The 13,484-nt window shown below is 44.8% G+C and overlaps 3 protein-coding genes across 3 annotated transcripts; 1 reads left to right on the top strand and 2 right to left on the bottom strand.

Moving 5' to 3' along the window:
• Window positions 1-1,424: 1,424 nt before the first annotated feature.
• On the top strand, window positions 1,425-5,498 carry LOC115675869 (non-specific phospholipase C2-like). The gene is made up of 4 exons (XM_030598657.2): window positions 1,425-2,036; window positions 3,105-3,712; window positions 4,671-4,850; window positions 5,048-5,498. Exons 1-4 carry the CDS (start codon window positions 1,513-1,515, stop codon window positions 5,341-5,343), a joined length of 1,608 nt encoding a protein of 535 aa, XP_030454517.1. The 5' UTR covers window positions 1,425-1,512; the 3' UTR covers window positions 5,344-5,498.
• On the bottom strand, window positions 5,452-9,457 carry LOC115675901 (hydroxyproline O-arabinosyltransferase NOD3-like). Its single transcript, XM_030598703.2, has 9 exons — window positions 9,247-9,457; window positions 8,683-9,117; window positions 8,107-8,174; window positions 7,818-8,019; window positions 7,526-7,623; window positions 7,368-7,437; window positions 7,201-7,272; window positions 6,837-6,950; window positions 5,452-5,987 (listed from the first exon to the last, which is right to left on the bottom strand). The coding sequence occupies exons 2-9, from the start codon at window positions 9,088-9,090 to the stop codon at window positions 5,916-5,918; spliced, it is 1,104 nt and encodes a 367-aa protein (XP_030454563.1). The 5' UTR covers window positions 9,091-9,117; window positions 9,247-9,457; the 3' UTR covers window positions 5,452-5,915.
• Window positions 9,458-10,213: 756 nt separating this feature from the next.
• LOC115678297 (ABC transporter G family member 23) lies at window positions 10,214-12,419 on the bottom strand (the record flags this gene model as incomplete). Its single annotated transcript, XM_030601648.2, has 1 exon — window positions 10,214-12,419. A coding segment is annotated over one exon (2,025 nt), but the record flags the coding sequence as incomplete, so codon positions are not given.
• Window positions 12,420-13,484: the final 1,065 nt, after the last annotated feature.

Here is a 13,484-nt window from a genome sequence, read left to right as displayed (position 1 = left end):
CTCATTACTTTATTAAACCTAGCTCTCCTTGCTTTGTGACCATTTTATCTTCTTCCTGAGCTTGTGTGATTTAGCTATAACACTGATGGTCTGGACTACTAAGTTGTTCCTTTTCACACACGCCCTTAGTTGGCTAAAGTCTTAGGCTGCATTGTTTCGTTCGAGGGGCTTTGGAAAAATACAAAAGAGTTTAGCCTTTCCAAATCTTTAAATCCTTAAATAATTCATCACAATCACATTGCCTTTTGGGAAAGATATGCTTTTCCCTCTCATTGACGTCTACATGTATACATGAGTGAAAATCGGGTACTCTTATTGTCGCTCTTCAGTAATTTCGATACCATAAGGATCGTCAAAGTAGGAAGCAATATTCTTATCAGGGGCACTTCTACAAATCGTCAAGGATCGAATTCTAATCGGTGATAGTAGATCACAAGCAAATGAATTTCAACTATATGTCGAAAACTTTTGAAGTATTTATGAGTTAGGGCATTTTAGGTAGGGGTATGATAAAACGCAATTTGGTACAAATTTTCCGTGCTCAATTTGATATCCCTCTTTATTAATTTTCACCGTCTCTTTCTCCCTCTATATTACCAACAAATATCTTGGTGTGTCATCGGTTAATTCGGAAAATGATTATGACAACTTTTTTTATTCAGGCACACCTAAAGCCGACACGGGCTTTTTGCTTCAGCACCAAAGTAAATCATCATCCTCAAAAGTCATGATCATATTTTTATACCGTAACGCGCGCCTTCACCCATGATTGCCCCTTCAGTTAGAGCAACCATGATGGCAATTTTGCTTGGCGCAAGCACGGTGATTATGGGATTCCACCCCTCGTTTAAGATTCAATAACGTCGATCCACGAGCACGTTCGATTGAGTTTCTCTTTCCTCACAAATTTAAAACCAATAAATTATGGACGATCAACTAAAATATTTTAACTGCTTCCAATTACATCGAATCCTCCAAACTTCGATTTCCTACTTAGGACGACCCAAAGTTTGTCCGGAAGAAACTATGGTGTCAGCAGCCTCTTCTCCATCCTTTCAACTTCAAACTTTTCTGCTCGACTATAACAATAACACGATGACAAAAAAGACGAGACCTTAACCTGTAATTTGGCACATTAGATTTGTCACGTCTAGGGGGACTTTTCCCGATATTCGCTGATCCGTTTCGGCCATTAGACCATGCGGGTCTCGAAGGTGAAAGACGCATTAGCATTTGACGGCCGGAAATGAAGCGGGTTCACATTATCCGAGTTCGTGATTTTCAATATATGCTCTCTTTAGTGATCTCCTGTGGTTAAAAAAAAAGTCAAACTTGTCCATCAAATTAAATTGACACCATCTCAATTATAATTGCATCCCCATCAAGACCCATCTAAAGATATTTCATTACGTCGCGCAACCTAATCAAAGCCTCCCGAAGCAGCTCACAACTCCCCTCGCTCTCTCTTCAGCTTCGAAATCCGAAGAAGAATTCCATCTTTTTGTTTCCAGAATGCTCACTAGGAAGAAGAGCAATTCGCTTTCTCCGACCGCCCCCTTCGTCCTCCTCTCTCTCCTCGCCGCCGCCGCCGCCGCCGCCGCCGCCACCGCCTCCTCCGCCCATGCAGGGACGACTGCCCAGAGCCCCATCCGGACGGTGGTTGTCCTGGTGATGGAGAACCGGTCCTTCGACCACATGCTGGGGTGGATGAAGCGCCTCGACCCGGCCATCGACGGCGTCGACGGCTCCGAGTCCAACCCGCTCTCCACCTCCGACCCCAACTCCACCCGGTTCTACTTCGACGACCGCTCCCACTACGTGGACCCGGACCCGGGCCACTCGTTCCAGGCGATCCGGGAGCAGATATTCGGGTCCGACGACGTGTCGGCGGACCCGCCCCCGATGGACGGGTTCGCCCAGCAGGCCTACTCGATGGACCCGTCCAAGAACATGTCCAGGGACGTCATGAGCGGGTTCGATCCGGACATGGTCGCCGTCTACAAGGCCCTCGTCTCCGAGTTCGCCGTCTTCGACAGGTTTCCTCCCTCAATCCTTCTCGAACGATAATGCAGACCGTGAATAATTGGCAAGTTTATGTTTGTTTCACATGAAAAAAAGGTCAAAAAGTTTTAAGAAATTATAGAATAATTACGTGCCAACTTATATGTCGATATTCATCATATATTTATGATTATTAAGTTCAGCAAATTGCATGCATGCAATGTTGTCGCGTATCTCAAGACAACTGTTGCCTTCTCTCTTTCTGTTGGCGCGAATGGAGCCACATGGGTTTCTGCGCCGGGTTTTTACCTAGGAAAAATCCTTGTCGCATCCCGGTCGCACGTGGGCTCGATCCACATGCACCGGCGTAAGAAGGCATGTGGATCGAGCCTCACGTGGAACCCACCCCATATAATGGCGTCGGGTGGATCGTTCGGATTCGAAGTCGCCTTTCAATTTTTTTCCCGTAATTATTTTTAAGGCTCCGTTTATTTCGTGAAAAAATAAATAATTTTAAAGAAGAATTTTTTTAAAATAATCGCTTGCATCGCTTGAAATAATCAGTTAATAAAAAATATCATCATCATCGACAATAATTTATGTCCAAATATTATCGTGAACGGTGAAAATACTCTCTGTTTATTCATTTTTGTACGATAAATATTTTCGAAATCATTCATTTTCTGTGAAGTAAACGGAACCTCTTATTAAGGTGTTAAGTATATTTCGATGAAAACTTAGAAGTGGGAGAGAGAGAATATTCTTGGTTTGATTCGGGACCATAGTGTTGAAGTTGCACTTATTATAAGATTAAAGCTAGATTGAGATGGCCATTAAAAAATGTCTGACAAGAATTCGAGTTTAACAAAGAATCTTTTCGTAGGTTTGATTAATGGTAGGCCTCGACAACGAAAAGGACGTGCTTTAATTGCCACTGTCAGATTCATGTGGGAGTGTGTTTAGTCAAGCTTAATTGTTTCATTCGTCCAATAATCTAGCCTCAATTTCACAAATTTTCCGTTAATATATCGCCTAAATATTTTATTTTAGGCGAGAAAAAATTTCGCCAATTGGCTGATTAAATCGTACACATGCACTGCTAGGTGGTTCGCGTCCGTGCCAACGTCGACCCAGCCGAACCGCCTCTACGTGCACTCTGGCACGTCGGCGGGCGCCACCAGCAACATCCCCGCCCTCCTCGTCAAGGGCTACCCGCAGCGCACCATCTTCGAGAACCTTGTCGACGCCGGGCTTTCCTTCGGGATATACTACCAGAGCATCCCGACGACGCTCTTCTACCGCAACCTCCGGAAGCTCAAGTACCTCTCCAAGTTCCACCCGTACGGCCCCTCCTTCGCGGCGGACGCGAGGCGGGGGACCCTCCCGAGCTACGCCGTCGTGGAGCAGCGCTACACGGACAGCAAGCTGGAGCCCGCCAACGACGACCACCCGTCGCACGACGTGTACCAGGGGCAGATGTTCGTGAAGGAGGTGTACGAGACGCTCAGGGCAAGCCCGCAATGGAACCAGACCCTACTAGTGATCACGTACGATGAGCACGGCGGGTTCTTCGATCATGTTCCCACGCCGGTCCGTGGGGTCCCCAGCCCGGACGGCATCGTGGGGCCCGAGCCGTTCAACTTCCAGTTCGACCGGCTGGGAGTGAGGGTCCCCACCATTGCGGTTTCGCCTTGGATCCAGAAGGGCACTGGTACATTTCCTTATCACTCTCCCATTAACTTGGAAGCGTGTGATTGAATGTGAATCGGCCTATTAGAATGCCCGTGGATAGTAATTTCCGAGTAACCAATTATGTAAGCATTCAATCGTAGACCACGATGGGAGATGTCTCGAAATCTCGCATTAACGTCCTCAAATAGGTTGAGCTCAAACTGAATTTACACTTATGAATCGAGCTACGAATATATGTTGTGCTTGGTGGAGTTCAATGTGAATCCAGTTCCTAATATGTGCCGTGGAGGTGCTGGGCCACGTATTTTCTCGTGATCAATAGCTTCAGTTTGTCATATGCAGTCTCCAGATATGATCCAAAGTCTACTTTTTCCATTTTCCTCTTCTTTCTTTCACCTTTTTCTGTCGTCGGATTTAGCCTTCAAACCAAAAAGGACAGATTTTGGAAAGAGATCGACCGCATTAATGGGTCGCTACAATACACAATCACAAAAAGAACGGTGTGCAAGTCACGCAAGCCTTTTCCTATTGGTCTTTGCTTCGAAAAAGATATAGTGAGCTGATGGATTTTTGGACTCCGGTTGATGAACTCTCCTCCTTCTCTTTTCCAGCCTTTTCTTTGTCCATTTGCTGAGGATGTCAACTTGCAATAGTGATGCTCATTATTGAAGTCTTGTCACTTCATCTCTATTGACAAATCTCTGTAATGTGAGCAGAACTTTCCTTTACCGAAAGAGATTTCCCTTCCTGAAGTGCACTTCATACAAAAAAGTGGGTGGTCCTATAACTGCTTTGAAGTCACTAAAGTCATTCCCCTAGGCCATATGGATGCTTCTATCATCCATACCACACAGTTTGATAACAATTACAAAGGACTTGGTTAATGAATACTTCGAGAGCATTCATTAAACAAACGAAGAAGGAAAGTTAACAATTTTTCTGTGCACTGTTGTTCATGCTCTTGTGACAAATTGCAGTTGTCCATGGGCCAAAAGGGTCGCCCTTTCCGACGTCCGAGTACGAACACTCCTCCATCCCTGGTACGGTCAAGAAGCTTTTCAACCTCAGCGCGCCTTTCCTCACTAAGAGAGACGCATGGGCCGGCACATTCGAGGGCATCGTGCAAATACGCACTCAACCGAGAACTGACTGTCCAGGTTTGGTGACAAATGCACTGATTATTCCCACATAGTCAGAACAAAGATCAAATCATGTATATGTTAAGTGCACAATATTGATCATTTCTCGATGTATAAGCACAGAATTTCGGATACAACGTCATAACCAGTATTCGATGATTGGCCTAGTGCCTTCAAGTAAACACAAGTAATTTGTATTTTTAACATGCCAACAGAGCAACTCCCGACTCCGGCCAAGATCAGGAAAGGCGAGGCTAAGGAAGATGCCAAGCTAAGCGAATTCCAGCAGGAGCTCTTGCAGCTTGCAGCCGTGCTGAAAGGTGATCACATTTTCACAAGTTACCCCGAGAGATTCGGGAAGGAGATGACCGTCAAAGAAGGGAAGGAGTACATGGAGGATGCAGTCAAGAGCTTCTTTGAGGCGGGCCTTTATGCCACAAAAATGGGTGTCGATGGAGAGCAGATTGTGAAGATGAGGCCTTCACTCACTACAAGACCATCAAAACCCTGAAACATACGCCCCCCAACATGCAGATGCTATACATAAGCAGAGGAGAAATGTTTGAGCATTGTAAAAGAAAAGGATAATAAAATCTAAAATTCACCTGTAACAAAAATGTGAGCAACAGAGGAAGGTGATTATTGTTTGCGAGTTTTCTTGCTTCATCACAGTTGCACAGGTGATAGCACATATTTTACATGCTATTTGTCATTCTCTTTTGTTCTTAGGCTTTGCAGAGGAACTTACAAATGTTCATCAGTTCATCCCTGTCCGACCAAACCATACTGCATTGTGTCCGACAAGAACATTCTGTTGACACAACCCAGAGAGCCTCTCAAAACTTTGGCCACGACCGGTGCTAAAAACTGTTTTAAACAGAAAAAGGAGAATAACCAGTATTGAATAATTGTCCCAGCATTTTCAATAAATTTATTGTGCGGCTTGAGCTTCTTGTTTAGCTGCCCGAGCCACCGATTCTGTTCTGTGATGTTAGATCACCGTAGGGTCGTTCCTCAAGACCACTGGCAAAAAATTGCAAAAGGAGGATATGTGCAGTTCTGTATTGATTTTCACATGGCAGGTTAGCTTCTGTTTATCGTTTCCCACCTGGGAATATTAGCAGTGGCCTCATTTACCATCTTCACCAGTCGGACCTGCAAGAAAATTTGACAAGGAGAAAAAGTGAGAGAGTGTCGCCTTCCCATCCGGTTGTTGTAAAAAATGGGATATAGACCTCAATGCACACAAGTTTAATATCTTATAGTAGAAATGGAGACCTTGCCTACACAAAGTAGATAATGATTCCAGCTTCCACAGCTGTTTAAGATCACAACCCAGAAAGACAACGCAGAGAGTGACATGTTAAGTCCCAACAATATAAACCGTATTGCCATATTTATGATCACAGGCCATTTAGTAATGATGAATTGACTCAACAGCCTAAAAAGCATGAAGGATCACAGCAAGCATGCCATCGATTGCCTATTTTTGGTTTTGAAGCCTTTTGAGAAAGAGTCATTAGCTTATTAAACTGCGTATGCAATATTAGCAGTTAATCTCAGGGCCCTTTAGATAATGAAAAGTCCAGTAGTTGCCACTTTTTCACATTAAAAGTTGGAGAACATTTTCTAGTACCAAAACAGACAATTAAAATTATAGTTTCATCCCCTTCTGAAGCAGAGTTCAGTTCTAGGAACAATACAGAACACAAATTCCCGCACTTTGTGAAGACAGACAGATTGCAGGTCCAACAATTTTATTAGAAATTTAGCAGTGGTATATGGAAGCAGAATAAACTCTAAATGGTTTTCGATTAGAAAGCATACATCCAGGCAAATGCTCATAATCAGGCCGAGAGGTCATATAGTTGATTATCAATCAACGAGAGTGTCTGCTAAGTGTGTTGCGCAGTTGAAGAGTAATTATAAAACTCGAAAAGCACAGTATAAGCAACAATCTATACTAGATAACCTCTTGTTAGGTAGAATTCAATTGACACGTACCACACTTTCAGGAACACCTGGTGGAGGCAAAGAAAGATTTCTTGGAGGTGGACCGCTAAGATAGGATCTCTTGTCAAAGCGCCATTCTCCAATCTTCCCATATGTCAGCTCACCCTAAATGTCAACAACTTGGAAGTAAAAATTGGATCAAAGAGGATACCTCAGAAGAGTTTCCGAGAAAAACAAAAAATGAATACACAGGCCCAATTATTGATCTCTGACTTCAACTTGTTATAGAGATGCAACATAGTACAGTTGCAAGTCACACATGATAAGCATCCTGTCCTGCACCACCCACGCTCACCCCCACTATATATACATATATATTAGAGAGAGGGAGAGAGAGAGAGAGAGAGCCCTTCACCTTCATAGAATAGTCGCAGCCATAAGTGTAATGAATTATGAAACTCTTTCCAACTTCTAGATCCCATGGTGGCTGAAAACAGGTAGAATCATAGTAGTCTTTTGAGTCTGACAAATTGTTTGACATAGACCAAAAAATGCAAAGCTGTTATAGAGTATCAAAACAACCTGCAGCATGAAGTCCTTCCGAAGAATATGCTTCACCTTGTGTAAAGCAGATGCTACAGCATAAGCATACCTAGAATCAACAACTACAACTGTCAAGCAGCAGCCAGCCCAAGATCAACGACCACGCAGTACATATTCTTCAAGTTTTTGTTACTCACATCTCTAGCACCCATCCAAAGGCCTTATCGGTTTCGGGGTCGTCCTTCATTCTTAAAGAGACATTCATCCATGTAGGTGCAATTTCCTCCAAAATAGACTGGATCAAAATTTAAGAGAACATGAAATCTGAGGAATATGTAATGTCCTGACTTCTGGGAAATACCACAGAATGTATCAATACAGCTTTTGGTTCACATAAACAAAGAAAAAGAAGAGAGGGGGTAGTATATGGTCAGTGATTCCCAGTCGACCAAATTCCACTCAAACCAAACTCTCTTTCTTAGAGCCAACCTTGTGAATAATTACTGGAGAATTGCCGATGGGATCGACGTCAGTTACAGGACCCTTTTCTTTGGGGTAAAACTTTCTAATGATCTTTTCGTTGTCAGCCGGTTTGATGTAGAAGAATGGGTATCCTGCTGGGTGGCCTCCCTTTGCCAAGTTAGGTAAAGATTTTACAAATATGTGGTCCGGCTCCGCCATTAGAATATACCTGTATAATTTCAGGAATGCAAAAAACCATCAAATTTCATGACAGGAATGAACCTAACTCTTCTATAGGAACTACTTAAGAACTCACTCTTCCTCAATAGTTGCACTTTCTAGCCATTGCACAAAAGCCCACGGTCTGTTTAAGACGATATAACCCTGCAGGAAAGCACAAATGTCACATAAAAAAGTTGCAAAATTTAAAAGCTCCAACAATAGCTGCTGTCATCATCCATTCTCCATGAATTGTTCTGTGTGATGCACATATTAGTTCTTATGTCTAGTTTCTCTTTTGCCAACATAAGAGAGGATTACTTCTATGCTTAGTTACATCTTTATATCCACAACAATTGTAAGAAGTGCTCCAGTTGCCGTTAGCTTATTACCCTGAGGTAGAAGTCCAGTGCACCCGGATCAATAAAGTTTTTGTCAAGGACAGGCAATTGCATGATCATAGATATTGATAAACCCAAATTCCACATCTTTTACCAGGTCAGAGTCATTAATCCTTCTAATAACCGAGGAAGCGCACCTCGATGAGATTGAAAGGGAACAGTGCAAAAATTCAAGCACCGAGCAACAGCAACCCGCATATGCACTGAAAAACGTGAAAAAATCACACTCCCAACAAGACAATGCATTGAGATAATATAGCAGAATTTCATACTCGATCCAGTCCTTCAGGAAGAGGGTCAACCACGAAACTGGGTATCTCCTCCATCAAGTTATCAGCACTTCCCGAGTGCAGAATTCTGGTGAACTTCCCCATGTCCGATCCGGGCATGTCTTTGACCTTCTTGTACCAGTAGTACATGATCCGGCACTGCCACTGACTGTAAGGGGCATCGGTCGCCGTAACAGCAACATGGTATCGCAAGCCTCTCTTCGTCTCCCCTGTCAACTGGGTGATGGGATCGGACATTCCCAATCTGTTGGTCACGGCAGCCCCCAAGTTCGGGCTCATGTGGTGCACGACCATGCGCAGTAGATTGTAAGCGGCGAAAAGAAGTACGACTCCGAACACCACGGCGAGAGTCGAAACCCGCCTCATATGTTTCCTCTCAATAATGGGCATTCTCGAAAGAACAAAATCTAACCGAAACTAAACGGGCATGCCCCGGAAAAAGTCAGCGAAAAAGGAGGAAGACCCAAATCGCGAGACAGAGAGAGAGAGAGAGAGAGTCAATGCGAGATCAGATCTCAGGTACAAAAGCAAATCACGTCGCTTTACCTCAAGAGAATGTCAAAGCCTCTTGCTTGAGACTTGAGAGTTCAGAGAGAGGGAGAGAGAGAGAGGGAGGGAGGGAGGTTTTGGGGGAGGATTTTGTTCTTGTCTACCCTTTAGCCTCTTGAGCCCAGCCAAAAACTAAAGAAGGTGTACAGCGTCAGAGCTGACCAAAAAGAAGCAACTTTTCGATCTCTCTTTGATCGCCTTCTTTTATTTTATCGCTTGCTCTTTCGCGTTCTTCTTTTCAAGACTTTCCACAGTAGTGGAAGCCGAGAACAGCGGCCATTTTCTCATTTTTTTAAAAATTTTCCGCAAAACGATGATGAAAAGGGGTCAATCAGGGGTCCCACGCCATGTGGCGACAATCATCCTCACCAGAAACTCTGCTCTGTCTCGTCATTCAACCCCATTCAAGAACAAAAAAGAAAGACGGGTGCCTTTTGGAGTTCTGTCCTCTTGAGATTTTGGCACTGCTCCCGTACAATCATGTCGGGCTAGAAATTATAAGATGGTCCGAAAGATGACAACCAAGAATCCATTAGTCATAATTGGATCACGATCATCATCGGCCAATTATAAAATCGTGACAAGAATCTGCCGGCAACACTCTCAAAGATCTCCTCTTTTTATCTTGTGATGCGGCACTAGCACTTAAAACAAAAGACCTGCAATCATCTGCGGGATCTATCAATGTTCTGATTCCCGTCTAACTTCTGATGTAAATTGATGTTGCCAAATTTTATTTGCTGTTCCCTATGATCACACCCCCACAGAAATGGCAAACAAAATTCCCCTGATGTCGAAATTTTGACAACGTGATTTCCTGCATAACCGACGAATTTGGAAACTGATAATAGCATATGACTAGCTTTGCATCCAACAGCGCGACAACTGTAATTGAAGTTTGCGACTAACTGGTCGAGCGGAGAAGAATCTGCTCCGTGCTCGAATCAACTATCTAGCGCTAGAGTTTTGCAAGGCAGTCTCATGAAGAGCATATAGATCAAACTAATTTCTCAATCTTGTTTGGTCATACAACTGTAGAAGAATGCACTTTCTGTTAGTATCTAATAGAAAAATTATAACGTTAAAAGGAAATCTCTATCTTCATCGTTCTTCGGCAGGTACTACCATCCGACACCAACCATCTCTCATTTCGTAGTCTTCAAAGCCCTTCGGACGAGAATTAACCAGCAAAGCACGCGATAGAACACGAAGAAACCGAACATGATCCCCACATTGATCCATCTTGTGTCCTTATCGAGTCCTCTGCTCTTCAACACATCTTCCCCTGTGAGCAAGCACTTTTCGTCCTGATCGTGCTGAGAGAAGCACTCACTTCTCATGCTCCAGTACTCATTCGTGAGAAGCGCATCCAGGGGGTACCGATACAGCGAGACGTAGTACATGAAGAGCCAATACTTTGGGATGCTCTCTTTAGGGATGAAGTATCCTGAGAACAGGAAAAACGCTCCTAGGACAGTGCAGATCAGCGAGTTCCCGGAAATGAAGTCCGGCGACACAGCACTCAGGAAAAGCACCAGAGAGCTTGCCATCAGGACAATGACCCAGACGATGAATGTGAAGAATGCAAATGCGCCAATCGACGGATTGAGTCCAACGATCCAGTAAACGGGCACGGCGAAGAGAAAAGCCACGGCAAACAAGAAGGGAAGGAACACGATGGTGTTGGCAACCATGTAGGAGGAAATCCTGTAAGCTCCTCTCGATGACTCCTTCATCAGGACACGCCGTTCTTGGAGGTAAATCGGCAGGGCCTCGACCGTGGATGACAGCAGGAAGCTCAGACTGAACGCAAACAGTCCTAGCCTCTCCGTGACCCCTTCTTCGTTCTTTCTCACGTTTATGTACACGCTTCCTAGGCCGAACCCCGCGACGAGGGCCTGCATTGTCCTTGCCAATAGGAGTTGCTTGGTTCGGTATATAATCTTCCAAAACCTCGAGCAGAGGAAAACTATCTCAGAGAAATCGAGAAGATAGTGATTGTGCGCCTGTTTTTCATTTCTGTTTTCTCGAACACGTCTAATTTCGACTCCTGGCCATATTGGATAGGAGTATGGCAGGGTCTCCTTGTCTAATAAGGCTGGTGAATGGCCCTGGCGATAAGATGTTTCCAATGGGCTTAGAATCTCCATCGCGAACTCTAGCGCATTCAATTGGAGCGGGACCTGAAGTCCTAGCTTAGCGATCCTCTCCTCAAGCGATCCGATGCCGCCGCTATGGACAACCGACCCGTGATAGAGAATCAGGTAGTTGGAGATGAATTCCAGAATCCGATAGCTGGGTTGGTGGATGGATATGATGATGGTCCTTTGATGGGCTTTCGCCATCAAGGAGAGCAATTCAATCACGTGGAGTGCCGACTTGCTGTCTAGGCCCGAAGTCGGCTCGTCCAAGAGTAGGATCGGCGGGTCATGGATCATGTCAACTCCGATCGAGACCCGTTTCCTCTCCCCTCCCGATATCCCCCTGTTCTCTTCATCCCCGACGAAAGTGTCCGCCGCGTGGGTCAGCCCGAGCTCCTGCATCAAGCCCTCGACCCTCTCCTCTCTCTCCTTTTGGCTCATTCCTCTGAGCCTGAACTTGGCACTATACATCAGAGTCTCCTTCACAGTGAGAAGAGGGATCAGATTGTCCTCCTGAGCCACAAAGCCACATTTCCTTCTCAGCTGAGCGGGGCTAGTTACTCGGTCGTGATTGATGGAGATGCACTTGGGGTCAAAGTGCTGATCCTTGACCCGTCCCGCCAGGATCCGAATGAGGGTCGACTTCCCCGTGCCGCTCGGGCCCACAACAGCCAGGATCTCGGCGCTCCTCGCCACGAACGAGACCGAATTGAGTATGTTGATGGGCTTGGGATCGCGAAACAGGCCGAAGGAGGACCAGGGAGCGGCTAGGGAACCACGCGGCTGGATACGATAAGAGAGGTCTTTAACGGTTATGTCGTGGCGAGCCGGCTCGGACAGGCGGTGAGGAGGCCGGGGCGGGGAGTGCGAGAAGGAAGACGAGGAAGGGCTGGTCGACTCCTCCGGCGAGTTCGAGGTGGAGAAGAGGATGACCGAGTCATCCTCGAGGGCTCTTTGCTGGTGGAAGAAGCAACTGGTGGCCATCGAATTTGGAAGGTGGTTGGATTTGGCATCGTGGGACTTGACACTTTAGGCTTTAAAGGCGTGTTGGGATGGTTCAGAAATGGTGGATTGAAGGTGTGAAGGAGGTTGGACCAACCCAAACTGGCAAACTGGAGTGTGAGAGAAGGTTCTTCATGGTGAAGGTGGAGAGATGCTGAGGTTTGGCAGCAGTTGGGTAAGACAGTTTTGACATGAGCACATCCAAATTAGATTCATATCAGTAGAATAATCACAAGTGTAGAAACAGAAACTATGCGTGTAGGCATATACGTATTTTCTCCGTACCAGATAATTAGTATATGTTGCCAGAATGCAAAAGGGATGTAAACCATATTCATGACTATATTTCTTGTCAGTTGTTTGGCCAACCATATTAGTCCATCAGAATAGAAGCCATGCAGCAGTAATGTTTTCTTCTTCTTTTCTTCTTCTTTTTGGCCTCCTTATCAATTCACTAAATTTTTCGTTATATTCCAATTCGATCAGAACTGAAATTAACTAGCGATAATATTTTGATTTATCAGAATTAAATAATGTTGCAGGTGCATTAGCTTTCGTTGTTAGGAGAAATTACGATCATATTATGCTAATCCGAAACTCATTAATCCACTCATGCACTTTGATTAATTCGATTTGGGGTTGGGTTCCAGCATGTTGTGGCAGTGGACGTCAAATTGTTATTCCAAGGCATGGAGAATGGCTCTGCAATTTCATCAATCAACGTCGACGCTTGTGAAGGAAAAATGCACACTTCAAATTCAAGTGAAGAATAGTTGATCCTCTTAAAATCCAAGCCCACCCCTTTACCCTCCCCTCTCTCATTCTCGCTCCAGGTATCTAACTCGTTCCCCAACAGATTGATTCTACCGGAAGTCTGTAGAAAGCTGCGATCAATAGGATTTTCCTGCTCCTCCCTTTTCGAAAGGAAGAACGTGAAATTCTTTCTCCTTTCCTTAGGGACCAGGAAATTGGATCTAGCCGCAAGAAGAATGCTTAAATGATAAGTAACTCACTTTTTGGTCTTCGACCCCCTTAGTCGCTACGAACGCCCTCGATCAGTGCAATGGGATGTGTCTATTTATCTATCTCTTG

The sequence above is a fragment of the Syzygium oleosum genome, unplaced genomic scaffold (genome assembly GCF_021117445.2).
Source record: "Syzygium oleosum isolate NSW1041296 unplaced genomic scaffold, Sole_v2.1 Sole_v2.07, whole genome shotgun sequence".
Taxonomy (NCBI): Eukaryota; Viridiplantae; Streptophyta; class Magnoliopsida; order Myrtales; family Myrtaceae; genus Syzygium; species Syzygium oleosum.
This window is presented reverse-complemented; position numbering and strand designations above follow the sequence as displayed.

Bases quoted from the DNA above. Each gene is read 5' to 3' on its own strand.
- LOC115675869 (XM_030598657.2), top strand. From the start codon at position 1,513: ATGCTCACTAGGAAGAAGAGCAATTCGCTTTCTCCGACCGCCCCCTTC. The intron at 2,037-3,104 runs GTTTCCTCCCTC...ATGCACTGCTAG, and splicing joins GAGTTCGCCGTCTTCGACAG to GTGGTTCGCGTCCGTGCCAA. The intron at 3,713-4,670 runs GTACATTTCCTT...GACAAATTGCAG, and splicing joins TTGGATCCAGAAGGGCACTG to TTGTCCATGGGCCAAAAGGG.
- LOC115675901 (XM_030598703.2), bottom strand. From the start codon at position 9,090: ATGCCCATTATTGAGAGGAAACATATGAGGCGGGTTTCGACTCTCGCC. The intron at 7,624-7,817 runs GTTGGCTCTAAG...ATTTTGATCCAG, and splicing joins CTCCAGTAATTATTCACAAG to TCTATTTTGGAGGAAATTGC. The intron at 6,951-7,200 runs GTGAAGGGCTCT...GTTGACATTTAG, and splicing joins GCTGCGACTATTCTATGAAG to GGTGAGCTGACATATGGGAA.